At 48.5% G+C, this 25,407-nt stretch overlaps 1 protein-coding gene across 1 annotated transcript; it reads right to left on the bottom strand.

Annotated features, from left to right (window-relative positions):
• Positions 1 to 15,988: 15,988 nt before the first annotated feature.
• Positions 15,989 to 25,033, bottom strand: LOC141988576 (uncharacterized). Its single transcript, XM_074954417.1, has 5 exons — positions 24,920 to 25,033; positions 22,063 to 22,319; positions 20,304 to 20,451; positions 17,197 to 17,238; positions 15,989 to 16,809 (listed from the first exon to the last, which is right to left on the bottom strand). The coding sequence occupies exons 1-5, from the start codon at positions 24,984 to 24,986 to the stop codon at positions 16,379 to 16,381; spliced, it is 945 nt and encodes a 314-aa protein (XP_074810518.1). The 5' UTR covers positions 24,987 to 25,033; the 3' UTR covers positions 15,989 to 16,378.
• Positions 25,034 to 25,407: the final 374 nt, after the last annotated feature.

Raw genomic sequence — 25,407 nt, 5'->3', positions numbered from 1 at the left:
GTAGTTGAAAGCAGCTATCAAATCCCCCCTCATTCTTCTCTTCTGCAGACTAAACAATCCCAGTTCCCTCAGCCTCTCCTCATAAGTCATGTGTTCCAGTCCCCTAATCATTTTTGTTGCCCTTCGCTAGACTCTCTCCAATTTATCCACATCCTTCTTGTAGTGTGGGGCCCAAAACTGGACACAGTACTCCAGATGAGGCCTCACCAATGTTGAATAGAGGAGAACGATCACGTCCCTCCATCTGCTCGCTATGCCCCTACTTATACATCCCAAAATGCCATTGGCCTTCTTGGCAACAAGGGCACACTGCTGACTCATATCCAGCTTCTCGTCCACTGTAACCCCTAGGTCCTTTTCCGCAGAACTGCTGCCTAGCCATTCGGTCCCTAGTCTGTAGCTGTGCATTGGGTTCTTCCGTCCTAAGTGCAGGACCCTGCACTTATCCTTATTGAACCTCATCAGGTTTCTTTTGGCCCAATCCTCCAATTTGTCTAGGTCCCTCTGTATCCTATCTCTGCCCTCCAACGTATCTACCACTCCTCCCAGTTTAGTATCATCCGCAAATTTGCTGAGAGTGCAATCCACACCATCCTCCAGATCATTTATGAAGATATTGAACAAAACCGGCCCCAGGACCGACCCCTGGGGCACTCCACTTGACACTGGCTGCCAACTAGACATGGAGCCATTGATCACTACCCGTTGAGCCCGACAATCTAGCCAACTTTCTACCCACCTTATAGTACATTCATCCAGCCCATACTTCTTTAACTTGCTGACAAGAATACTGTGGGAGACCGTGTCAAAAGCTTTGCTAAAGTCAAGAAACAATACATCCACTGCTTTCCCTTCATCCACAGAATCAGTAATCTCATCATAGAAGGCGATTAGATTAGTCAGGCATGACCTTCCCTTGGTGAATCCATGCTGACTGTTCCTGATCACTTTACTCTCGTGTAAGTGCTTCAGGATTGATTCCTTGAGGACCTGCTCCATGATTTTTCCGGGGACTGAGGTGAGGCTGACTGGCCTGTAGTTCCCAGGATCCTCCTTCTTCCCTTTTTTAAAGATTGGCACTACATTAGCCTTTTTCCAGTCCAGGGTCCGTATCCTGCTGCTTACCTTTCTTCCCTGTGTCAGGATCCTGAACTCAACCAACTCATGGTCACTGCCTCCCAGATTTCCGTCCACTTTTGCTTCCCCCACTAATTCTTCCCTGTTTGTGAGCAGTAGGTCAAGAAAAGCTCCCCCCTAGTTGGCTCGTCTAGCACTTGCACCAGGAAATTGTCCCCTACGCTTTCCAAAAACTTCCTGGATTGTCTATGCACCGCTGTATTGCTCTCCCAGCAAATATCAGGAAAATTAAAGTCACCCATGAGAACCAGGGCGTGCGATCTAGTAGCTTCTGCGAGTTGCCGGAAGAAAGCCTCATCCACCTCATCCCCCTGATCCGGTGGTCTATAGCAGACTCCCACCACTACATCACTCTTGTTGCTCACACTTCTAAACTTAATCCAGAGACACTCAGGTTTTTCTGCAGTTTCGTACCGGAGCTCTGAGCAGTCATACTGCTCCCTTACATACAGTGCTACTCCCCCACCTTTTCTGCCCTGCCTGTCCTTCCTGAACAGTTTATAACCATCCATGACAGTACTCCAGTCATGTGAGTTATCCCACCAAGTCTCTGTTATTCCAATCACGTCATAATTCCCTGACATCACCAGGACCTCCAGTTCTCCCTGCTTGTTTCCAAGGCTTTGTGCATTCGTATATAAGCACTTGAGAGAACCTGCTGATCGCCCCTCATTCTCAGTATGAGGCAGGAGCCCTCCCATCACAGATGTTCCTGCCTGTGCTTCCTCCCGGTATCCTGTTTTCCCACTTACCTCAGGGCTTTGGTCTCCTTCCCCCGGTGAACCTAGTTTAAAGCCCTCCTTACTAGGTTAGCCAGCCTGCTTGCAAATATGCTCTTCCCTCTCTTCGTAAGATGGAGCCCGTCTCTGCCCAGCACTCCTCCTTCATGGAACACCATCCCATGGTCAAAGAATCCAAAGCCTTCTCTCCGACACCACCTGCGTAGCCATTCGTTGACTTCCACGATTCGATGGTCCCTGCCCTGGCCTTTTCCTTCCACGGGGAGGATGGACGAGAGCACCACTTGCGCCTCAAACACCTTTATCCTTCTTCCCAGAGCCACGTAGTCCGCAGTGATCTGCTCAAGGTCATTCTTGGCAGTATCATTGGTGCCCATGTGGAGAAGCAGGAAGGGGTAGCGATCCGAGGGCTTGATGAGTCTCGGCAGTCTCTCCGTCACATCGCGAATCTTAGCCCCTGGCAAGCAGCAGACTTCTCGGTTTTCCCGGTCAGGGCGGCAGATAGATGACTCAGTCCCCCGGAGGAGAGAGTCCCCGACTACCACCACCCGCCTCTTTCTCTTGGGAGTGGTGGTCGTGGAACCCCCAACCTCAGGACATCGCATCTCATGCCTTCCAACCAGCGGAGTCTCCTTCTGCTTTCTCCCCCCAGACGTATCATCTGGTCCACTCTCCGCAATGGTACCTGTGGAGAGAACATGAAAGCGGTTAGTTACCTGTGTCTGCGTTGCTGGAACCCGGACATTCCCCCTTCTTCTTCTGGAGGTCACATGTTGCCAAGCTTCTTCACTGGCCTCTTGGCTCCGCTGTGCAACCTGATCTAAATCTTTAGAGCTTTGCGCCCGTAGAAGCATATCCTGACGTTTGTCCAGAAAATCCTCAGATTCTCGTATGCAACGCAGGGTCGTTATCTGTTGCTCCAGACCTTCAATCTTCTCTTCCAATATGGAGACCAGCTTGCACTTTGTACAGACAAAGTCGCTTCTGTCCTGTGGAAGAAAGACAAACATTGCACATCCAGTGCAGGTCACAACAGCTGAACCCCCCCCCCCCCTTCCATATCACTTTCCTACTATGAGCTTCTATCAATGTACTGCTTGTGTCACTTGTGTTTTCATATGGAGCTCTACTTCTCCCTGCTGCAAGTCCCCTCCCAGTGGAGCTATCCTGCTGGACCTAGGTTCCCCAGGGGTGGGTTCCTCCAGCCCCAGAATCAGATGAAAACACACACACACACACACACTAATAGATCAAGTCTGAGTGGACTGGGTCAATCAGCACTTCCAAGCTGCCACCCTTATATGCCACAGGTACCACACCGGAATAGAGTGCACCTGAGCAGAGTGGGTCGAGCAGCGCTTCCAGGCTGCCACCATCGTATGTCACAGATTCAGCACGTCCCTATCCCCACTTTCACATTACAGTTGTTCTGGTCGTAACCCACTTGATGAGCAAACCCCAGAGTAATCTGGACGCTACAGGGTTCTTTAGCTTCGGTAAGAGGAGCGTTGCTGCAGAGTAAATGGGGAAGCCAAAAACACAAAAGAGTAAAGTTCAGAGAGAGAGGGAGGGAAGCAACCAGCTTAACCATAAAAGTTATTTATTGAATAATAGTGATAACCACGCAAGGAGAGCCTAAACCAACATAACAGTTACATTATTAAAGATTACCAAAGTGAGATATAAAAAACTATACCGGAGAAAACTATCCTTGTTTATGGGTAAACTGATGACTCAAGGGTTTTCTTTAGGCTGGACAATAGGAACGGATCACTCCTGGCTATGGGTGGTCCTTCAAGGGAGCTCACAATGCATTTAGGCAGCTTCAGTATTTTGGATATTAATCAAGGATTCATTACTAGAATTCGTCTGATAACTGCTGAGCTGGGGGTGTGCAGGTGTAGGTTCATTAACATCTGGAGCAGAGATCCCCCAGGATGCAGTGCTTCCCTGCTTTTTTGGTCCCAGAGTTCAGTGCGGTTCTTGCCTTGGAATCTCTGTTCTCCATGCTGTATGCTAATGGAGATGCCTCCCTGTCCCATCTTTGGTGCAGATGAGGCTAGGGGAGTTGCCTTAATCCTGTCACCCTTGTCAGGAGGGGTTTAGGTGTGTCTCCCACTGCCTTTTCATTGCTTTCTGTAAGTCTTTCTTCTGATCAGTTTTGGCTCAAGCAGAGGCTGGGTGGGGGGGTGTCCTTGATGAGTCAGATAGGCTGGATACTGTGCTCTGGTTCCCAAAGAACACTGAGCTGACTGGTATCAAACCAAATAACCCAGCTTAACCAAATATTTATTTTAGTCATATATGGCCTTTTGGGAAGTGATCTCACAGAGTTGACCTTACACAGTGGGTTTGCTTCAAAAATACACCTTCACATCAGCCATATTTCCAATATGGTTGTTTACAAGTGAAAAGCACCACATATGTCACCTAAACCTGAATCATAGAATCATAGATTATGGTTGGAAGAGACCTCAGGAGGTCATCTAGTCCAACCCCCTGCTCAAAGCAGGACCAACCCCAACTAAATCATCCCAGCCAGGGATTTGTCACGCCGGGCCTTAAAAACCTCTAAGGATGGAGAACCCACCACCTCCCTACGTAACCCATTCCAGTGCTTCACCACCCTCCTAGTGAAATAGTGTTTCCTAATATCCAACCTAGACCTCCCCCACCGCAACTTGAAACCATTGCTTCTTGTTCTTGTAAGTTGGTGCCAGCTTTGTCTTTATACTTCCTTGTAACTTTCCCATATCTCGGTTTTAATACAGCATTCCAAACCAGTTGTCCATGAAAGCACTTCCTAAGCTTGCACTAGGATATAGAATGAATGTATCTTGTCTTTGATAGGCTTTCTATTCGCTTTTGCCAAATACTTGTTACAACGTATTGTGGGAGGCACAGCTTAGCATGGGTGAACAGAACTCTGGGAGAACATAATCCATTTGGTTAACAGAACTGCCCCCATGCTGGGTGTAGCACAGGATAAGTTCTCACGACCTGGCTATCAGGGCCCATCATGATACACATGCATCCGATGAAGTGAACTGTAGCTCACAAAAGCTTATGCTCAAATAAATTTGTTAGTCTCTAAGGTGCCACAAGTCCTCCTTTGCTTTTGCGAATACAGACTAACACGGCTGCTACTCTGAAACTTGAGCAGATATGATTCCTACCAGCAGAGGGCAGGAGAGCACAAAACACATAGCTGGTGCACTGTAATATATAAGACAAAGCCCTGAATATCGGGACTGTCCCGATAAAATTGGGACATCTGGTCACCCTACAGCAGTGGTGCTCAAACTTTTTCAGTCGCACCCCCACTTATCAGTAACTGAATCTATCCATGCTGTCCCTCCATTACTGCACAGCCAAGGCTTCCTCAGCACCAGAGCTCGGACTAGGCAGAGCTGGGGGTGGAACTGGGGATGGGGAAGGAGCTGGGGCTAGAGGTGGACCTAGTCTGCAGGTGGAGAGGGAGTGAGAGCCGAGCTGGGCCTGGACCCAGGACTGGGGCTGGGGGAGAAGTGAGGTTAGGGGTGGAGCGGGGCTGGACGCCTGGCTGGTAATCCCTCCATGCCTCTTGTGGTGGCTGGCACCCCTTCCCCTCTGCGTGCCCCCCCAAACGTTACTCCATGCCCCTCTAGGGGGTTGCGCCTCACAGTTTGGAGACCACTGCACTACAGGATGGGGACCGGCAGCATTCGTATCTTTAGGCCACCTCAGTGTGGAGTGAAGTCTTCCAAGTTCAGATTCAGCAGCTTCGGTGCTTCCTTTTTCCTGAAAACTGGGGACTCTGTATGAGAGGGATCCTCAGGGATAGAGCTCAACCCAGATTCTGATCTCAGAAACTCCACTCACATCAAGTGGAGTCAGGGTCGGATTCTGATCTCAGTGACTCTGGGGTAAAACTGAGTCCTCAGTGCCTCTCAAGCCAGTCAAGTGTAAAATGGCACCATGTGACATATTAGTGAAAAGTTAACACCTGCTGACTCCCTTTTTCTTCCAGAGGACCTGACACCTTCTGTTTCATCCAAGAAGATGCGAATAGGTGAGTAGGGATTCACAGAGCTGCAAATACCAGTTTCTAAATCCAGTTCTTCTCTCAAACAGGCTGATTTCTCCTTTCTGAAGCGAAGAAATCAGGTGGAGAAATCCCTATTAAGGTCTTGTCCACATGTTGTTCAGCGTTGCTGCCCCAGCGGTGGCTGCATTCTGGCACTGGGTGAGCAAACCCTCTGTATCCAGACTGCCAAGCGCTGGGATGAAACTCACTAGGGAAGTGTAAAGATTTATGTTAGCAAACATGCCAACACACCCCGATTCATTCTCTTTCTTCCACTCAGACACACATTTTGTTGACCGGCACCGAGAAGAGCTGATCCGGCGGGTGACTGCAGTGGACAGCATCCTGGATTCACTATGTGGCTCCATTCTGGACAGCGAACAATACCAGAGTGTCAGAGCCGAGAGAACCAACCCGGAGAAGATGCGGAAGCTGTACGAGCTGATCCCGAGCTGGAATACAGACTGCAAAGAAAAGCTCTACCAGGCTCTGAAGGACAAACAGAGACACCTGGTTGACGAACTTGAAGGGAAATAGATGGAGGCAGCTTTCCCTCTTCTCAGAGGTTATTTGCATTGGGAAGGGTTAATCCACAGGTTTTTGATGCAAATCAGGTAACTCACAATATGCAAACTGCAATAATAGTGTGCACATGGGACACCTGTTCCATGTTTCAGTTTGCATCGTGTGTACACAGCAGAGGCTTGCTGGGTACTAAGTGCGTAGGATTCTCAGCGGGTATCCCACACGCCTTTGCCTTGGCGCTGAGCGCTCTGCATTCTGTGATTGTTCTCGCTGTGAATTGTGGGATACATAGCTGAAGCTGGCCGGGTTCAATTAAAAAAAAAAGTCCCATAGCTCTGTGCCATATGCTGGCAACCTGGAATTCACAGATGCCGCTTGGGCTATGGTTCAACTGAATGAATTTGGCTTTGGACGTTGCCTGCAGCACTACCGTGCACATGATCATAGAAGACAGATTCCAGGAGCAGCTTTCGCAGCAATGCCGCGCCATTTCTGGGCGCAGGACACCAGCACAGACCAGTGGGAAAGGATTGTTCTGAAGACCTAGAGCGACCACCAGTGGTGAGAGAACTTCTGGATGGGGAAGTTTCAGAGTAGCAGCCGTGTTAGTCTGTATTCACAAAAAGAAAAGGAGGACTTGTGGCACCTTTTGAGGCTAACCAATTTATTTGAGCAGAAGCTTTCGTGAGCTACAGCTCACTTCATCGGATATGGATGGAGAAGACAACTCTTTTTTGAGGTATGCGCTGAACTAACCCTGCAATGGCACCAACATGTGGACAAGCAGGTTGCCATTGCCATCTGGAATCTGACCACCCCCAAATAATACCAGTACATAGTAAACCAGTTTGACCTAGGAAGGTCCATTGTTGGGGCCGTTGTCATGCAGGTGTGTGATGCCAAGGAAAACGTACTGTGGCACCGGGTTCTACGTACTGTGGCACCGGGTTGTGTATTTTGCACAATATTTGTGCGGGGAAGGGTGAAGGCCTTAGCGATGGGTGGGAGGCTGAGGTGCAGAGACTTGTGCAGAGGTTTGAGCAGCCAGCAAGGCTTCCCACAGAAAATGGAAACAGCCGGGGCAATATTGTCAGGGATGCCTATTTGCTCTTATCTTGAGTTCAGTCCTGATAATGTGCAGCTGTGCATCCAGCTGTCAACCTGTGGAGAGGAGGTTGGGGGAATGAACTGTGAGCCGTGCAGTTTTGTTTATTGGTGGTGGCAGAGGGACATTGGGGCAATCCTTGTTTTACCTTATGTCTTGATTGGGATTTGGTTCATAGTTGACCAAGATGACCATGGAAGGTCAAACCCAGGAACCTTCTGCGTGGGATCCAGCACAAGGTGCTTATTTTTTAAGTCTTGTTTAGCCCAATCTGCTTTCCAAGACTCCTTCTGATGGTAGCCTGATTGCATGAGCCTAAAAAAATATTCCCAGAAAGGCTTGTGGGACTTAAGATGTTGCGGGTCGGGGTGGGAGGGGGGCGTTGTCAAGGTCTTAGTGGATAGGAAGACGTCCATCAGTTATCTCCCATGAGTAACCGATATTGCAACCACGTACCATATCTTTGGGGACCATCTTGTATTAAATGAATGAATGTTCTAACTACCATCCTGGGCTAGGGCTAGTGTCTGCTCCCTGGGGAGGGTTACTGTAACTCCACTAGGAACTGCTGACAGGGGTGAGGGGCAGTGTTCCCTCTAATTTTTAACGTCCATGTGTGAAATGAATTTTGTTATGTGCACCAATATGAAGGTGATATGTGACACATCACCTTCATATTGGTGCATATAACAAAATTCATGTGGTGGGACCAAGGGGTTCGGAGTGTGGGAGGGGGCTCAAGGCTGGGACAGAGGGTTGGGGTGGGGGAGGTTGAGGGCTTTGGCTGCGGGTGCGGGCTCTGGGATGGGGCAGAAGTTTGGGGTGCAGGGGGTGCAGGCTCTGATGTGGGGATGGGGATGAGAAGTTTGGGGGTACAGGCTGCCCCGGGGCTGCGGTGGGGCAAAAGGACTCCCCCCAGCCCTCTCTCACTGCAGCAGCTTGGGACAAGGGGAGGGGCTCCTCTTCCTGGCTGCGGCAGCTCTGGTGGTCCTGGGCCAGGCTGAGGGAGGGGCGCCTCTCCCCTGGCCGAGACAGGTCTCTGCTGAGGGAGGTTCCCCTCCCCGACCCAGCCATGCAGCTTAGAGGGAATTTAGGTGAGGGGGTGATGCCTGCAAACCTTGGGATTGTAAACGGCTCCACAGAAGTACCAGCCCCTGGATGGTTTGCTCAGACTTGTTCAAACAGGTACCAGCAATCAAAGAGACAAAGAAAAGGCTTTTGGTGTGAAAAGGCCAGCTTGAATTGAACTCTGGTCTACATGAGAAAATTAGGTCAGTTTAACTACCTCACTCAGGGATGTGAAAAATCCACATACCTCTGAGTGATGTCGTTAAGCCGACCTGAACCCTGATATAGGCTATGTCTGCACTACAGCTTATGTCGTCAAAACTTATGTCACCCAGGGGTGTGAATAACCCCCCCCATGAGTGACATAAATTACGCTGGCATAAATGCTCGTGTGCACAGTGCTATCTCAGTGGGAGAGCTTCTCCCACCAACATAGACTCTGCTCTTCACAGAGATGGTTTTACTATGAAGAGAGGTTGAAGGATGGGGCTGGAGCAGACAAACCCCAAGATCTGAGGAGAAACGGTTATGGAAGTCCCTAATGAGAGCTGTTTCAGTGGAGTGGAAACATTGGGAGCCAGATTACAATGGTCCAAGATGGAGCTGGAAAAAAGGAATTCAATCCATTAGTGGTAGACAGTCCATTTGTTGAGTTTAGAGATGGAGGAGAGGAGAGAGATGGGACAGTAGATGGAGAGGCATGCAGGGTTGAGGGCTGGTGTTTGATGATAGGAGAGACTGTGACAAGTTTGTATTGTGAGAGGAAGGAGCCAAAGGCCAGTGAGAGGTTGGGAAAAAGGGTGATGGAGGGGATTAGTACAGGGATAGTTGAGGTAAGAAGGTGGGAAGGGACAGGAATCATTGGAACAGGTGATGGAGAGTTAGTCATGGAGAGAAGGTGGGAGACTTCAAGGTCAATGACAGGGGAAAGAGGTGGTGGTTGGGAAGGGAGAGGGAAGAAGAGGAGGTATATTCTGGCAGATTTTGTTTCTCTGCGGAGAAGCTGGTAAGATCCTGTGCAGAGAGGGAAGAGAGGTCACTGGGAGGGTTTAAAGAGGGAGTTAAATGTTGCAATAAATGATGGAGATTGTTGGTAGGGAAGTCAATGAGGAAGGAGAACAAGCAGATGGCAGATCTAAAGGAGGAGAGTACAAGCTTGTAGTGGAGGAAGTGGGCATGCTGATGGGACTCTCTTGATGTGTCCACCCGCCTGAGAACAGGAGCTGGGAGCAAGCCAGGGCTGTGGGCGGGTGGGATGGACTTTATGATAGGGAAAGTGGGGCATGGGAGTCAAAGATGGAGCAGATTGTGGAGTGGGAGGCGTGACCAACAAAGTATAAATGTGAGGAATGAGGGGCTGAGGGCAGCAGAAGTTATGGCCTACGGTGGACTGAATCCCACTGTATCATTCCTGATTTTATTTGTTGATTAAAATTATTTGTGAAGGTCTCTCTCTCTCAGCAGCTCACAGAGAATTCCTTCTGAGCGTTCAATATTTGGACTCTGAAATGAATGCCAGCACGGAAAGATACTGAAGCCACATGGCCTTGTTTCTATTCTCTGATTGGATGGCTTATGAAACTAGCCAACATATAGCATGACTTTCAAACATTGCAATCGAAGCTTCAGTTCAGAGTCATTTAAACATTCATTTGTCATGAATATTCCTGTTAGTAAATCTCTGTGCTCAGTAGTCGACGGAAAGCTAACAGGACAGGGCCACAAACATGATTGGATCGATAACACATTTCAAATACAAACGGACGTGTGGATTATTTTCCCCATTGTTCTCTTTGCTCTAATAAGACCAAAACATCCATCCACTGATTCTCGCTCCCTGGATGTTATGCTTAAGCAAAGCCTGGCTCAAGCAGGACATCTCTTACAGTTATTAATATGGATTGAAGGAAAAGCCTCAGTCTCCCATTCCCAGACCATGCGTGTCTGTCTGTCTCTACTAGGGCTGGTCCAATTATTCATAGCCAAAATCTGAGTGATCAAGGGAGAAATGCCTTATATGCTCTTGAGAACAGAGAGGTGGATGAACTGCCCCCCTACTGAAAATGCATCAAACATAGTGGCATCAGCGTGTCATATTATTGTTTGATGCATAGTCAGTAGGGGGTTTTCCCGTTTTCTTATTTTTATTTCCTCACCTTACTAATGTTGGAATCTTATTCTCCTATAGGTTAGTATATTAATGATCTCAACTTATCATCAGATACGTCAATTCTTTGCCATGGCCTTTTTGTGGTTAGGTATCTGCAGATGTTACGTCAATTCATAACAATTATGTATGTCAATTCATTGCAATAACACTTTTGTGGTTAGACTCATGTTCCTGTGGTCGTAAATTCCCCTTAAGCCCTCTATTTTCAGTTCCCCCATACTTGGGGTTTCCGTTGGGCTGTTTATCTGTTCAAAGTTTAGCTGTTCAAAGTTCATAGGCCTCAAGCCTTATGCTAAGTTGCTGAAGCTCATGTCTCACAAGATATGGGTCTGTAGGCTCCTTGCATTACTGATTAATATAATAAAGGCAAGCTAGCCCTATGGGCTACAGACCAGAACCAGCCCAGGGGCAGAGCTGGTCCCTCACTGGGACAGGAGCCACCCTCAGTCCCTGCTGCCCCAGTTCCCCGTCTGACCCCAGTGATTTGCTGACTGGGTTGTGGCAATGCAGCCAGGACCTCTGGAGTCAAAGAGAAGAAGTAAACAATCCAGATTAGGGAGCCGGACAGTTGATTAGAGATTCAGCTGAGTAGGAGCCAGAGTCACCTCCTCAGGAAGCTCAGCGGTCGTTATCTCCCATGAGTGACTGATATTGCAACCGCTTGCTGTATCTTTGGGGACCATCTTGTATTAAATGAATGAATGTTCTAACTATCATCCTGGGCTAGGGCTTGTGTCTGCTTCCTGGGGAGGGTTACTGCAACTCCACCAGGAACGACTGATGGGGGTGAGGGGTGATCTCTGCAATCCCTGGGATTGTAAACAGCCCCACGGAAGTACCAGCCCCGGGGTGGTTTCCTCAGACTTGTTCAAGCAGGTACCAGAGACCAAAGAGACACAGGAAAGGCTTTTGGTGTAAAAAGTCCAGCTTGAATTGAACCCTGGTCTACATGAGAAAATAGGTCAGTTAACAACCTCACTTAGGGATGTGAAAAATTCACCCCCCGCGAGTGATGTCGTTAAGCCGACCTAAACCCTGGTGTAGGCCATGTCTACACTACATCTTATGTTGGCAAAACTTACGTCGTTCGGGGGTGGGAATAAACCACCCGCCCTGAGCGACGTAAGTTACGCCGGCATAAGTGCTCGAGTGCACAACGCTATGTTGGCGGGAGAGCGTCTCCCACTGACGTAGCGTCTGCCGCTCGCACGGGTAGTTTTATTATGCCGGTGGGAGAGCTCTCCGCCTTCAGCACAGAGCGTCTTCCCAGACGTGCTTCAGTGACACAGCTGCATCGGTACAGCGGTGCTGCTGGCATGCTATATATGTAGACACACCCCTAGACAGTGCGAGGCGGTTGGAAGAATTCTTCTGTCGACCCAGCTCCCGCCCCTCAGCGAGGTGGGCTACCTATGTTGACGGGGGGGGATTCTCCCATCAGTGTAGGTAGTGTCTACACTGACGGGGTACAGCCGTGTTGCAGCCACGCTGCTGTACCGTTTCAAGTGTAGGCAAGCCCTGAGAGAGGGGCCTTCTGTTTGATTCAACAAAGGTACATGATCTTTTACCCAAGGGGGACCCAAGCCTGTGGAAAGGATGGCAGGACTGAGGCCTGCCGCGGTCCTCAGGGCTGATGGGCGATGTCTGGTACTTTTAATATGTGTTTAGCTTTTGGTGTCGTTTTATGTGTTTTCTTTGTGTCTTTAAATAAATGTCCTGTGGTTTGAGTGAGCCGGTTGGTCACTGGCAAAACAGTGTCCTTGGGGAAACAAGCAACACGTGCAGGCTGGACTTTGCCCAAAGAGAGGTGATGTCTAGAAACCCGAGAGGGCTCTTCTGGACCAGACCATGAAGGGAGGAGTCAAAGGTACAGTTACCCCAAAACTGTGACACCATGTTCTCCACTACAGTCTATGGCCAGGCTGGCTGCGTGTCTGAGGCTACAAAAGAGAAGCTGTGCTGACCGGCAGTGCGAGGGCTAACGCTGCAGGGCCCAGGACAGCTAGGTGTAACACTGACCCTCCCGGGACACTGCCGGCCTAACACAGACACCTGGTTGCCTCTTTGCTTCATACAATCATAGAATATCAGGGTTGGAAGGGACCTCAGGAGGTCATCTAGTCCAACCACCTGCTCAAAGCAGGCCCAATCCCCAATTTTTGCCCCAGATCCCTAAATGGCCCCCTCAAGGATTTAACTCACAACGCTGGGTTTAGCAGGCCAATGCTCAAACCACTGAGCTGAGCTATCCCTCCAGCTCTTGCCTGCACTGCAACAGGCCAAGAGGCAGCCAAAGTTGGGTCAGTGGTATGGACAGATGGATAATCACCGGCAGGAGGGTGGGTTCAGAAATCAGAGGGGGAAAAGAGTCCAGAGAGCTGGCTGTATTTTAAAGAATCCTTATTGAGGTTGCAGGAATAAACCATCCCGATGTGTCGAAAGAATAGCAAATATGGCAGGCGACCAGCTTGGCTTAAGAGTGAAATCCTTGCTGGTCTTAAATACAAAAAAGCAGCTTACAAGAAGTGGAAGATTGGACAAATGACCAGGGAGGAGTATAAAAATATTGCTCAGGCATGCAGGAGTGAAATCAGGAAGGCCAAATGACACTTGTAGTTGCAGCTAGCAAGGGATGTTAAGAGTAACAAGAAGGATTTCCACAGGTATATGAGCAACAAAAAGAAAGTCAAGGAAAGTGCGGGCCCCTTACTGAATGGGGGAGGCAACCTAGTGACAGAGGATGTGGAACAAGCTAACATACTCAATGCTTTTTTCGGCTCTGTCTTCACGAACAAGGTCAACTCCCAGACTACTGCACTGGGCAGCACAATATGGGGAGGAGGTGACCAGCCCTCTGTGGAGAAAGAAGTGGTTCGGGACTATTTAGAAAAGCTGAACGAGCATAAGTCCACGGGGCCGGATGCGCTGCATCCGAGAGTGCTAAAGGAGTTGGCAGATGTGATTGCAGAGCCATTGGCTATTATCTTTGAAAGCTCATGGCTATTGGGGGAGCTCCCGGACGACTGGAAAAAGGCTAATGTAGTGCCCATCTTTAAAAAAGGGAAGAAGGAGGATCCTGGGAACTACAGGCCGGTCAGCCTCACCTCAGTCCCTGGAAAAATCATGGAGCACGTCCCCAAGGAATCAATTTTGAAACACTTAGAGGAGAGGAAAGTGATTAGAAAGTGATCCAGTCAGCATGGATTCACCAAGGGCAAGTCATGTCTGACTAACCTAATTGCCTTCTATGATGAGAGGAAAAGCAGTGGACGTGTTTTTCCTCGACTTTAGCAAAGCTTTTGATACGGTCTCCCACAGTATTCTTGCCAGCAAGTTCAAGAAGGATGGGCTGGATGAATGGGATATAAGGTGGATAGAAAGCTGGCTAAATAGTCAGGCTCAATGGGTAGTGATCAATGGCTCCATGTCTAGTTGGCAGCCGGTATCAAGTGGAGTGCCCCAAGGGTTGATCCTGGGGCCAGTTTTGTTCAATATCTTCATTAATGATCTGAAGGATGGCGTGGATTGCACCCTCAGCAAGTTTGCAGATGACACTAAACTGGGAGGAGAGGTAGATACTCTGGAGGGTAGGGATAGGATACAGAGGGACCTAGACAAATTGGAGGATTGGGCCAAAAGAAATCTGATGAGAATCAACAAGGACAAGTGCAGAGTCCTGCACTTAGGACGGAAGATTCCCATGCATTGTACAGATTAGGGACCGAGTGGCTAGGCAGCAGTTCTGCAGAAAAAGATCTAGGGGTTACAGTGGACAAAAAGCTGGATATGAGTCAACAGTGTGCCCTTGTTGCCAAGAAGGCTAACGGCATTTTGGGCTGTATAAGTAGGAGCATTGCCAGCAGATCGAGGGACATGATTATTCCTCTCTATTCGGCATTGGTGAGGCCTCAGCTGGAGTACTGTATCCAGTTTTGGGCCCCACTCTACAAGAAGGATGTGGAGAAATTGGAAAGAGTCCAGCAGAGGGCAACAAAAATGATTAGGGGACTGGAACACATGACTTACGAGGAGAGGCTGAGGGAACTTGGATTGTTTAGTCTGCGGAAGAGAAGAATGAGGGGGGATTTGATAGCTGCTTTCAACTACCTGAAAGAGGGTTCCAAAGAGGATGGATCTAGACTGTTGTCAGTGGTACCAGATGACAGGACAAGGAGTAATGGTCTCAAGTTGCAGGGGAGGTTTAGGTTGGATATTAGGAAAAACTTTTTCACTACAAGAACAGCAGGACACTTGAACTGAAAGGCAGCAAATTTAAAAATGGATCAAAGCTAATTGGGCTTTGTGTAAAATAATAATACTAATTTTAAGTCCCGATGACTCCCTACCACAAGGTACACATGAGGCCCAGAACCTAGCAGAATTCGAGAAGGTTTAGACATTTATGCGGATAATGAGCACTGGTGTTGGCCCCTGACAGAGACAGGATACTGAGCTCCATGGGCCTCTGGGTCTGCTCTGCTAAGAAGACAATGCAGTGGGCTCCCTGTATAGAAACAAGGCTGAGCTCCTCTGTGATGGGTCCCTGAGGTGCAACCTGGACTGTGGGACAACTGAGCCCTCTGTCCCACCACTCTGGAGTGTCCCTCTCACTCTGTGATGCTGTGTCAAACCTCTAACAGGCACTGCACTTACACAGACATCCACAGGCAGGGACACACCCAGCTGAGTTACATGAATGATCTCCTAGCTTCTCATGAACCATCAATAGGGAGGCTCCAACCAATTCCCCCCAGCTCCCTAGTCATGCACCCCAGAACTGTACTGTCTTGCACTGGTCAGAGGCCTGCTCGGTGCAAGTTCATTACTCACTCTGCGTGTCCCTCAGTGTGAAGAGGACACACACTTGCCTTTGTAAACTTAGATGAGATTTCCCAAGCACTTCAACCAAAACACACTGCTTTAGGTAAAATATAAAACAGGTTTATTGACTACAAAAGATTTTAAGTGATTATAAGTAGCAAGTGTAGAGATCAAAGTTGGTTACTTAAGAAATAAAAATAAATTCGCACTCTGAGTTCTACACGCTAAATAGGATTTGAATCAAGCAGTGTCTCACCCTGACGGATGGTACAAACAGGTCACAGATCCCCAATACACAGGCTGGGACTCTTTTCTGGCCTGAGACCACCCTTCCCCAGTTCAACGTCTTTGTCCTCCAGATGTTCCTCCAGGTGTTGAGTTGGGAGGAAGGGGGGAAAGGCCAAGTGATCTTGTCACTTCCCCTCTTTTATCGTTTCTTCCAGCTTGCTGGAAAGATCTTTTGCTATGACATTGGGAACAGACAGTCCTCATTCATCAAGCAGTCTCCATTGTATGCATGATCCCTTTGAGAAGTCTCCATTGTTTACAGTTTCTGGGATAGTGGATTCTTTCCTTGATGGGTGTTGATGAATCGTTATCCACTGTCTGGCTTCTCCATTGTTGTACCTGAAAGGCTGGTTGGGGTGTTCCCAACCTCACAATATATTTCAGTGACAGGCACATGGCAAAACTTCACTAACTTCACATACCATGAGAACATATACAATCCAACAGGATATTAATGTTCAAGAGATCAAGACTTTTAAAATATCTCGCAAGGCATGCATTGTACAAAACTTATCATAATTATATAACAGTGGTGAATATGGGTATTTTTGGGTAACACGTTGAGGTACAGGGAGGCATGGCCAGGCCCAGGCTGATTCCTCACCAGTCCTTGTTACACTTCTTAATCTCCTTGCCAGGTCTTTCCGATTGATGGCTTCCAGCACTATTGTGGTCACCATCATCACGTAATCCATTGTGTAGTGTCCAATCAAGAGGTCAGTGACCTCTATAGACTTTGCATTCTCCAGTTTCCCTTTAGGTATGTGGTCATATCCCTCCTTCAGATCAATGTCGGTCAGTTTGCTCTTGAAGTTCTTCAACTCACTCTCTCCCAAGTCATCCAAGGTGTTTACCAGGAGATCTCTTGTTGTTTTCCCTGTGCTTGTGCCTATAACAAGAGAAACAAACCATACAGTCCAGCCGTGCCCCCACCCAAGCCTGGGTACCCTCCCTTCCCCACCCCCACCCTTATGTAGAACAAACTTCTGTGCCTCTGCGCTCCCCTCACGTCTGTTTTGATTAGAATCCACCCATGGTCGGGGAGGTTCTGCTGTCTAGGGCTGGGGAGTCTGGGGAGTTTGGGATTTTGTTTCAACGTCTGAGCAGGTTGGGGGCTGAGTGGGGAAAGGGGGTAGTTCTAGGGATTAGTCCCATGGAGGACACAGACTCTTAGGTTCCCTTTCTAGCTCTGCCACTGTCTCAGTAATGCGTCTTTTCCTTCTACTTTCTGTGCTGCAAACAGGACAACTCCCCACACCCTGAAGGATGGACTAACCGGTGGGAGGATCAGACACTGATGCAGGATGCTCCACATCCCCTGGAAGAGGAAAAAGAATAAGTGAATCAAACCTCTAGCTGAATAATTGGCTGCTTATGCTGCTCCTCTCACACCACAGCAGGCACTCATAGCCAATCAGATCTGAACCAGACACATGACGTTCTAATTAATCATCTCCAGAGATGCATCTCTATGGGTTTCCCAGAGACTAGAGGTTTTCCTCACCCATTTATGGAAAAAGAAAAGGAGTACTTGTGGCACCTTAGAGACTAACCAATTTATTTGAGCATAAGCTTTCGTGAGCTACAGCTCACTTCATCGGATGCATCCTATGGAAACTGCAGAAGACATTATGTACACAGAGACCATGAAACAATACCTCCTCCCACCCCACTCTCCTGCTGGTAATAGCCCATCCAAAGTGACCACTCTCCTTACAATGTGTATGAAAATCAAGGTGGGCCATTTCCAGCACAAAACAAGGTTTTCTCACCCCCCCCCCCCAAACACACACACACAAACTCACTCTCCTGCTGGCAATAGCTCATCCAAACTGACCACTCTCCCTACAATGTGCATGATAATCAAGGTGGGCCATTTCCAGCACAAATCCAAGTTTAACCAGAATGTCTGGGGCGGGGGGTAGGAAAAAACAGTTTCCACAGTATGCATCCGATGAAGTGAGCTGTAGCTCACGAAAGCTTATGCTCAAATAAATTGGTTAGTCTCTAAGGTGCCACAAGTCCTCCTTTTCTTTTTGCGAATACAGACTAACACGGCTGTTACTCTGAAACCATTTATGGAAAAAAATCCCCCAAATCCCCATGAGATTGGCTACTCTTCCCCAATTCCCCACCTCCTGGGGAAAGCAGCTAATCCAAGTAGCTACACATGTTGAGGGACAGCCCAGCCCCGCAATCAGTGTCTCTTTCCTGGGTGGACAAAGGGCTGAGATTGCTACTAAAATGCTTCAGCTCTTTGCAGAGACAGCTGGGGAATAGCTCTGCAGCTGCCCCTCCTCTTTGTGCCTTCTCCTGTTTCCCCATCTCTTTGACCATTCCTCTCTCACCGATATCTCCACTGCCTTGTGCTACCTCAACTCCCTGAATCCCCCCTGCCCTAGGAGAGGACTCTGTCTCAAAAGCCCAGTGAGGATAAGCTGTCAAGGAGGAAAGGAGAATTGACAATTTCAGGAATAGCAGGGAGGTTGAAGGATGAGGCTGGAGCAGAGAGACCCCAAGATCTGAGGAGAAAGGGGCTATGAAAGATCCTAATGAGAGCTATTTCAGTGGAGTGGAAACATTGGGAGCCAGAGAATAACAGTCCAAGATGGAGCTTGAAAAGAGGAATTCGATCCATTAGTTGTTGACAGTCCATTTGGTGAGTTTAAAGATGGAGGAGAGGAGAGAGATGGGGCAGTAGTTGGAAAGGCAGGTAGGGTCGAGGGCTGGTGTTTGATGATAGGAGAGACTGTGAAAAGCTTGTATTGTGAGGGGAAGGAGCCAGAGGCCAGTGAGAGGTTGAGAAAAGGGGAAATGGAGGGGGTTTAGTATAGGGACAGTTGAGGTAAGAAGGTGGGAAGGGACAGGGTCATTGGAGCAAGTGATGGAGAGTTAGTCATGGAGAGAAGGTGGGAGACTTCAAGGCCAATGATAGGGGAAGGAGGTGGTGGTTGGGCAGGGAGAGGGAAGAAGAAGAGGTATATTTTGGCCAAGTTTCTTTCTCTGTGGAGACGCTGGTAAGATCCTGTGCAGAGAGGGAAGAGAGGTCACCGGGTGAGTTTAATGAGGGAGTTAAATGTTGCAAATAAATGATGGAGATTGTTGGCAGGGGATGAGGAAGGAAGGTGTCATTCTTTGAACAAGGAGATGGCAGATCTAAAGGAGGAGAGATCAACCCTGTAGTGGAGGAAGTTGGCATGCTCATGGCACTCTCTCGAGGTGTCCACCCACATGAGACCAGGGCTGTAAATTTCATCCCACCAACCCACAATGGGGAAAGTGGGGCATGGGAGTCAAAGGTGGAGCAGATTGTGGAGTCAGGGGAGTGACCAACAAAGTATAAAAGTGAGGAATGAGGGGCTGAGGGCAGCAGAAGTTATGGACAACGATGGACTGGAGCCTACTGTATCGTTCCTGAGTTTATTTATTGATTAAAATTATTTGTGAAGTTCTCTCTCTCTCAGCAGCTCACAGAGAGTTCCTCCTGAGTGTTCAATATTTGGACTCTGAAATGAATGCCAGTATGTAAAGATACTGAAGCCACATGGCCTTGTTTCTATTCTCTGATTGGATGGCTTATGAAACTAGCCAACATATAGCATGACTTTCAAACATTGCAATCAAACCTACAATTCAGAGTCATCTAAACATTCATTTGTCATGAATATTCCTGTTAGTAAATCTCTGTGCTCAGTAGTTGATGGAAAGCTAACAGGACAGGGCCACAAACATGGTTGGATCGATAACACATTTCAAATACAAACGGACGTGTGGATTATTTTCCCCATTGTTCTCTTTGCTCTAATAAGACCAAAACATCCATCCACTGATTCTCGCTCCCTGGAAGTGTTGCTGAAGCAAAGCCTGGCTCAAGCAGGACATCTCTTACAGTTATTAATATGGATTGAAGGAAAAGCCTCAGTCTCCCATTCCCACACCACACGTGTCTGTCGCTACTGGGGCTGGTCCAATTGTTCATAGCCAAAATCTGAGTGACCAAGCAAGAAATGCCTTATACGCTCTTGAGAACAGAGAGGTGGCTAAACTGCCCCCCTCTAGAATATCAAGACACTGAAATTTGTATTTTTTTTTTTACACTCACTCCAGATTAGTGCAAATGTTAAGGCAGGATTAGGGTTGTCCAGTGCTGTCTGCTGCCCATCCAGAAACCGGCTAAACTTTAACCTCTGACAACCAGGAAATACATTTATAGAAAGCCTCCCACACCACAGGGGGTATGGTCAACTGCGTTACATTATTGTCCACAGCAAACCTGTGACTGCTGGTTGAGTGCACACATCACACGACACGGCTATTAACCAGGAGCACTGAGGAGTCAGAATGCTTGAACCATGGAACAAAGCAGCATCCCATTGAGCTTACCTGCTCTCAGAAAGGCAGTCCAGAGAGGTTCACTTTCTCTTTCACCTGTGAAGTATTTTTGCTTTGTTAATCTGATCTGCATTCCCTCTTCCATGTCCCTGGTGTAGGTCTGCCGGTTCTCAGGCCCTATGTAGGTAAAGTTCAGATCCTAATACAAAGGCGAGATGATGCGTTAGAGGTAAAATTGCTGAAGACTGAGGAGGAAGAAGCGGTGAGATTTATAAAAAGCCCAAGTGTGTGAGGTGAGGGAGAGGGAGGAATCCAAAATAACCGCAGCTTGTGGGCCGGAATGATGGGGGATGGGAGGAGTCCAACACTCCTGCCATGGACCTTTGGGGGTGATCCAGGGTGCAGTGTGTGAGAAAGAGAGCCCAGCCACACAGCTGGTGTCAGTCAGCAGGATCCAGGTTTCTAGGGGTGCTGGGAGATGAAGGGGCTGTGGATGGGGGTGATATTTTTAGAGAAGGAGCAGATGTTCCAGAGAGAGCAGGGGAAAGGGAAAGACATGGAGGAAGGATGGGTACAGGGACCAGGCTGGAGCATCTGGATCATGAGGGACAGGTGGGTGGGGGCAAGGGGATGAAGTGAAGAGCGAGCGTTGGGGAAGCTGTCACGAGGTTCAAGGAGAAGAAGGCAAAAGTGCAGACAGAAGTGGGATGTGATAGGTGGGGGAATGGGGAGAACAGGCAGAAGGGCTGGTGGAAGGAGTGATAGGCAGAATGGAGGGAGAAACAGAGATGCCGGGATGGGGGCTCAAACTCATCAGCAGAGCAGCAGCTTTATTGATCAAGCTGTAATGAATTAATAATACCAGGCTTACATGTACTGCCTATGGTGCTTCTCACCCTAGGAGGAGTCAAAACTGCTTTGCAAATTAAACAGACGCTCGGGGGAGGTGGCTATTACCTGACCCATCTTGTCTCTCTACTATCCTGGGACTGACACAGCTGCAACTATTGCATAATGCCAGTTAAAGGCAGGGATCACTTCACCCACCACAGAAATGCAGCCACCTCTGGGTCGGCGTACAGCAGCTGCCTAACAGATTCACAGCAATGCTCTCGCAGCATTTTTTATTTGTTTTTGGCAACTTTCCCTCTAACATTCAGGATCTCACCCCCAAATCACCCCCAGACTGGCCTCCTGCCAGGTGCTCAACTTGTGGCTACACTTGAAGGCCATTTGCAACTGGCAGCTAGTGCAGGCAGCCCATAGACTTAAACTTAATGGGGCTTCTCTCAAGGACCACACTACATCCATGGATTTATCACGGCATCTGATACACTGGGCACACCAGGACGAGTTCCAAAGTGCAGGGACCTATGGGTCTGGGGAGGCTTGTCCAAAGAAATTGACTGGCACGTCTCGTGTTCTTCAACTGTCTGTGAAAGGTCTAGCACAGTCACTTATGGGAGATCCAGTGAAAAACACACACACACACACACAAACAAACACACATACACACACAAACACACACGTTATTTCTTTCCTCCTTGCTTCTATTCAGCAGGTTTAGGGAATGCTGCAAATTCCAGTTAGAACAGGGTGAATTTCGACTGAACCATTTTCTGGTGAAAAATGCCGATGCAGCAACACTGAAATGTTTCGTGAATTTATGTAAATTTTTTTGTTACACAAAGAGACTCAATTATCACACACCAGCTGCCTGCCCGGCACGGAGATAGCCCTTATGCCTTGCCCTGCTGGGGCTGCTGACTCTGACTCCCTGTATTGCATATTGCTATCGCCTCTTATTTACCTTTTCTACTGAACGGTTCTTGGGGATCCAGTAGAGGTGGAGGGGTCTGTCTGTGGCCCTGAATGCCCAATACAGCAGCACCAGTGAGTAGATTGGAATAAACGTAAATGTAGAAGAGATCAAAATAAGTCCAATCGGGGAGAAGCTGGGGTTCTCCAGCACAGCTTGGAACGGCCTCACCCGCATTGGCTTCTCCGGGGTCATGCCCCCATCAACAATGTGGACAGTTTGCATCTGGGAGGCACCAGCCTTTTCCTCTGAAAATGGACAAAAATGTTATGTTACGTTACAGTTGAGGTTGCCAAGTGCATTTCAAAGGAGGGTGCTACCATTGAACACAGCGGTAACAAACACTGAAAATGATGGAAGCCGCAAGCTAAGGTGATTGAAGAATCTGAAACCAACCTGAACATCCCTTGCACTGGCAAAGAGCACGGGACAGAAACATTCTTGGTGGCCAGCCCACACTCATCCTTAACTCTGCTCCCATAGTGCTATTAACCCAGTGTTTCCCGGAGTGTGGGGCGTGTCCTGCTGAGGATGGCAGGATAAAGAACTAGTACAATGGAGGTGAAGGTGCAGACTGACCTCCAAATTGTTTTTCAGAGTCACAGCTTCCATTTTTTCAAAGCTAGTCTCTAGCTGTTATGGTTATAAAGGAAATGTTCAAGATGTACGTGACAGAATACAGCCCTGTATTCACACCCTACACACTACTGTAATAATCTTGGTACAAAGTATGCCTTATACAAACATATAATTTGCTGGTCAGTATTGTCCTGGTACAGTACATGTGGCAATGGTGGGGGCCTTGGGGAAGGGGCAGAGCAGGGAGGGGAAGAGGCAGGGCCACCACAGCCCATGAGTCCAGCGGCAGGTCAACGGTGAAAGTGAGGGTGGGGGAGAGTGAGTGACGGAGGGAGGGGGGATGGAGTGAGTGGGGGTGGGGCCTCAGGGAAGGGGCGAGGATGTTTGGTTTTGTGCAATTAGAAAGTTGGCAACCCGAGTGACTGGTCCCAGTACTGACTTGAGCCTTCATCCCTGGCTGATCCTGCCCTGTGTTCCCTGGGCATGGGGGCGGCTGCACCTGCTGGGAGACAACAGGGAGCTCACTCAGAAAGGGACCGGAGCAGCCTCTGCCCCTTCTGGGATCCCTCCTGTCAGGGTTCCCTCCCCACTCTGAACTCTGGGGTACAGATGTGGGGACCCGCATGAAAGACCCCCTAAGCTTATATTCCACCAGCTTAGGTTAAAAACTTCCCCAAGGCACAAATTCTTTCTTGTCCTTGGACAGTATCGCTGCCACCACCAAATGAGTTAGACAAAGATTCAGGAAAAGGACCACTTGGAGTTCCTGTTTCCCCAAAATATCCCCCCAAGCCCCTTCACCCCCTTTCCTGGGGACGCTTGAAAATAATATACCAACCAAATAGGTAAACCAGATCCCTGGGTTTTTAGGACACTAAAAACCCAATTAGATTCTTAAAAACAGAACTTTATTATAAAGAAAAAAGTAAAAGAAGCACCTCTGTAAAATCAGGATGGAAGGTAATTTTACAGAGTAATAAGATTTAAAATACAGAGGATTCCCCTCTAGGCAAAACTTTAAGGTTACAAAAAAACAGGAATAAACCTCCCTCTTAGCATAGGGAAAATTCACAAGCTAAAACAAAAGATACTCTAACACATTTCCTTGCTATTACTTACTATTTCTGTAATTTTAGATGTATCATTTCAGTAGGAGCTGGATTATTTGCTTGGTCTCTCTCTTTGTCTCAGAGAGAACAACAAAGAAAACACAAACAAGAAACCTCCCCCCACAGATTTTAAAGGATCTTCTTCCCTTACTGGTTCTTTTGGTCAGATGCCAACCAGGTTATTTGAGCTTCTTAACCCCTTACATGTAAAGGAGGGATTTTATGCTACCCTTGGCTGTATGTTTATGACACCTCCTGAAATCCCCCCACTCCAGCAGCCTGCGCTCCCCACGCCGCCTGCCTCCCCCATCGACGGGATCCCCCACATGGACAGGCTTTGGGAGGTATCAGGAGAAGGTTTGGGGTGAGCCATAGCTGAGGCAGTGGATGTTGCAACGAGGAACTGGTGAGTGGGGGGGAGACAGAAACAAACCCTCTCCCATAAGAAGGAGAATGTTTGCTTCCTTGTTGGATTGGTGGAGCAAGAAATAACGTTCCTTGGATGTCGGACTCCTCCCTCAGAGTGTGAGTAGCCCCACATCTATCTCGCCCCACACACAGGCCTTCTTCTCTCCCTCATCCTCCCTTTCCAACACCCCTTCTCTCTTTCCGTCTTTCTCAGTATGAATAGATCTGTCCTGTGTCTCTCTCCTCCGCCCCGTCCCCCCAAATGTTAGGTCTGTCTCTGGTGCATGCCTCTCTCTGATACAGAATTTCCCTGTGTAGCACATGTGGGAAATTGCTGTAATATTAAAAAAAAAAAGGCGTGACTCTGTTTCCCCACTCAGGATGCAGTGATTCCCCACTGGGTGTGAAGGGGTTAATTTCCCATTTGGGAAAGGAGAAGTAAGAGAAAGGAGAAGTAAGAGATGGGGGTTGGGCTGGGAGAAGCAAACTGTCAAGTACTGGTCCTTGGTGGTACAATGGAAGACCCTAACTCCCTTTGAGGAGCTCAGCTGGGGAACTAGGTGTCTAAACCCCTGTGGATACATGACACCCAGAGACAGTCTTGCTTGGGAAGGAACTGCATAATTCTGCCCTTCACACTGTGATTTCTCTGCTCGGCAGGCTGGTAACCAGGCAGTTCCTGTACAAGGAGACCCAAAGACAAGATCCCCCTTAGGGAGCGGACAATCGCCTCTTGAGAGCTCCCCACTTACCTGTCCTTGCCGCCTGGAGTAGTTTGTCTGCCAGGTCCTTCTTGTCCCTGGCCCTCAGGACCTTCATGGCCACTCACACCGCCTCTTTCTCCATGTAGTGCTCAATCAGCCACGGAGTGATTTCTCTGTGTCTTTGTTCGCTGCCTCTTTGCTCTGAGACAATGGAGGAGGAAGGAAAAGCATGTCAAAGGGGAAAATAAAACAAACTCTAGCCACCACCGCCTCTTATACAGCTGAGTCCCGCCCTCTTCCTTTCTGCGACACTGGGCTGGGCTCAGTTAGAAGATAAACATTTTTGCTCTGGCTCTGGCTCCTGATTCTTGTGGTCCTTTTGTGGGGTCGGGGTTTTGCCGCTATGGGGGGCAGCAGGGGGCTTAGATTCACGCCTGTTGCCCAGTGTTATTCAAACACTCATGGGTATTGAGATTGGGAGGGTGTTAAGGAAAAGTTAGCACATGTGACTCCATTTTGGTTTGGGGCCCACCATT

This window comes from Natator depressus, chromosome 6, assembly GCF_965152275.1.
Source record: "Natator depressus isolate rNatDep1 chromosome 6, rNatDep2.hap1, whole genome shotgun sequence".
Classification (NCBI taxonomy): domain Eukaryota; kingdom Metazoa; phylum Chordata; order Testudines; family Cheloniidae; genus Natator; species Natator depressus.
Note: the sequence above shows the minus strand (reverse complement) of the source record. Positions and strands in the feature narration are given on the sequence as shown.

Excerpts from the sequence above, each read along its gene's own strand:
- LOC141988576 (XM_074954417.1), bottom strand. The coding sequence starts at position 24,986 with ATGAAGGTCCTGAGGGCCAGGGACAAGAAGGACCTGGCAGACAAACTA. Across the intron at positions 22,320-24,919 it reads ACTCCAGGCGGCAAGGACAG|AGGAAAAGGCTGGTGCCTCC; the intron begins GTAAGTGGGGAG and ends GTCCATTTTCAG. Across the intron at positions 16,810-17,196 it reads AGTGTCTGATCCTCCCACCG|GCACAAGCACAGGGAAAACA; the intron begins GTTAGTCCATCC and ends CTCTTGTTATAG.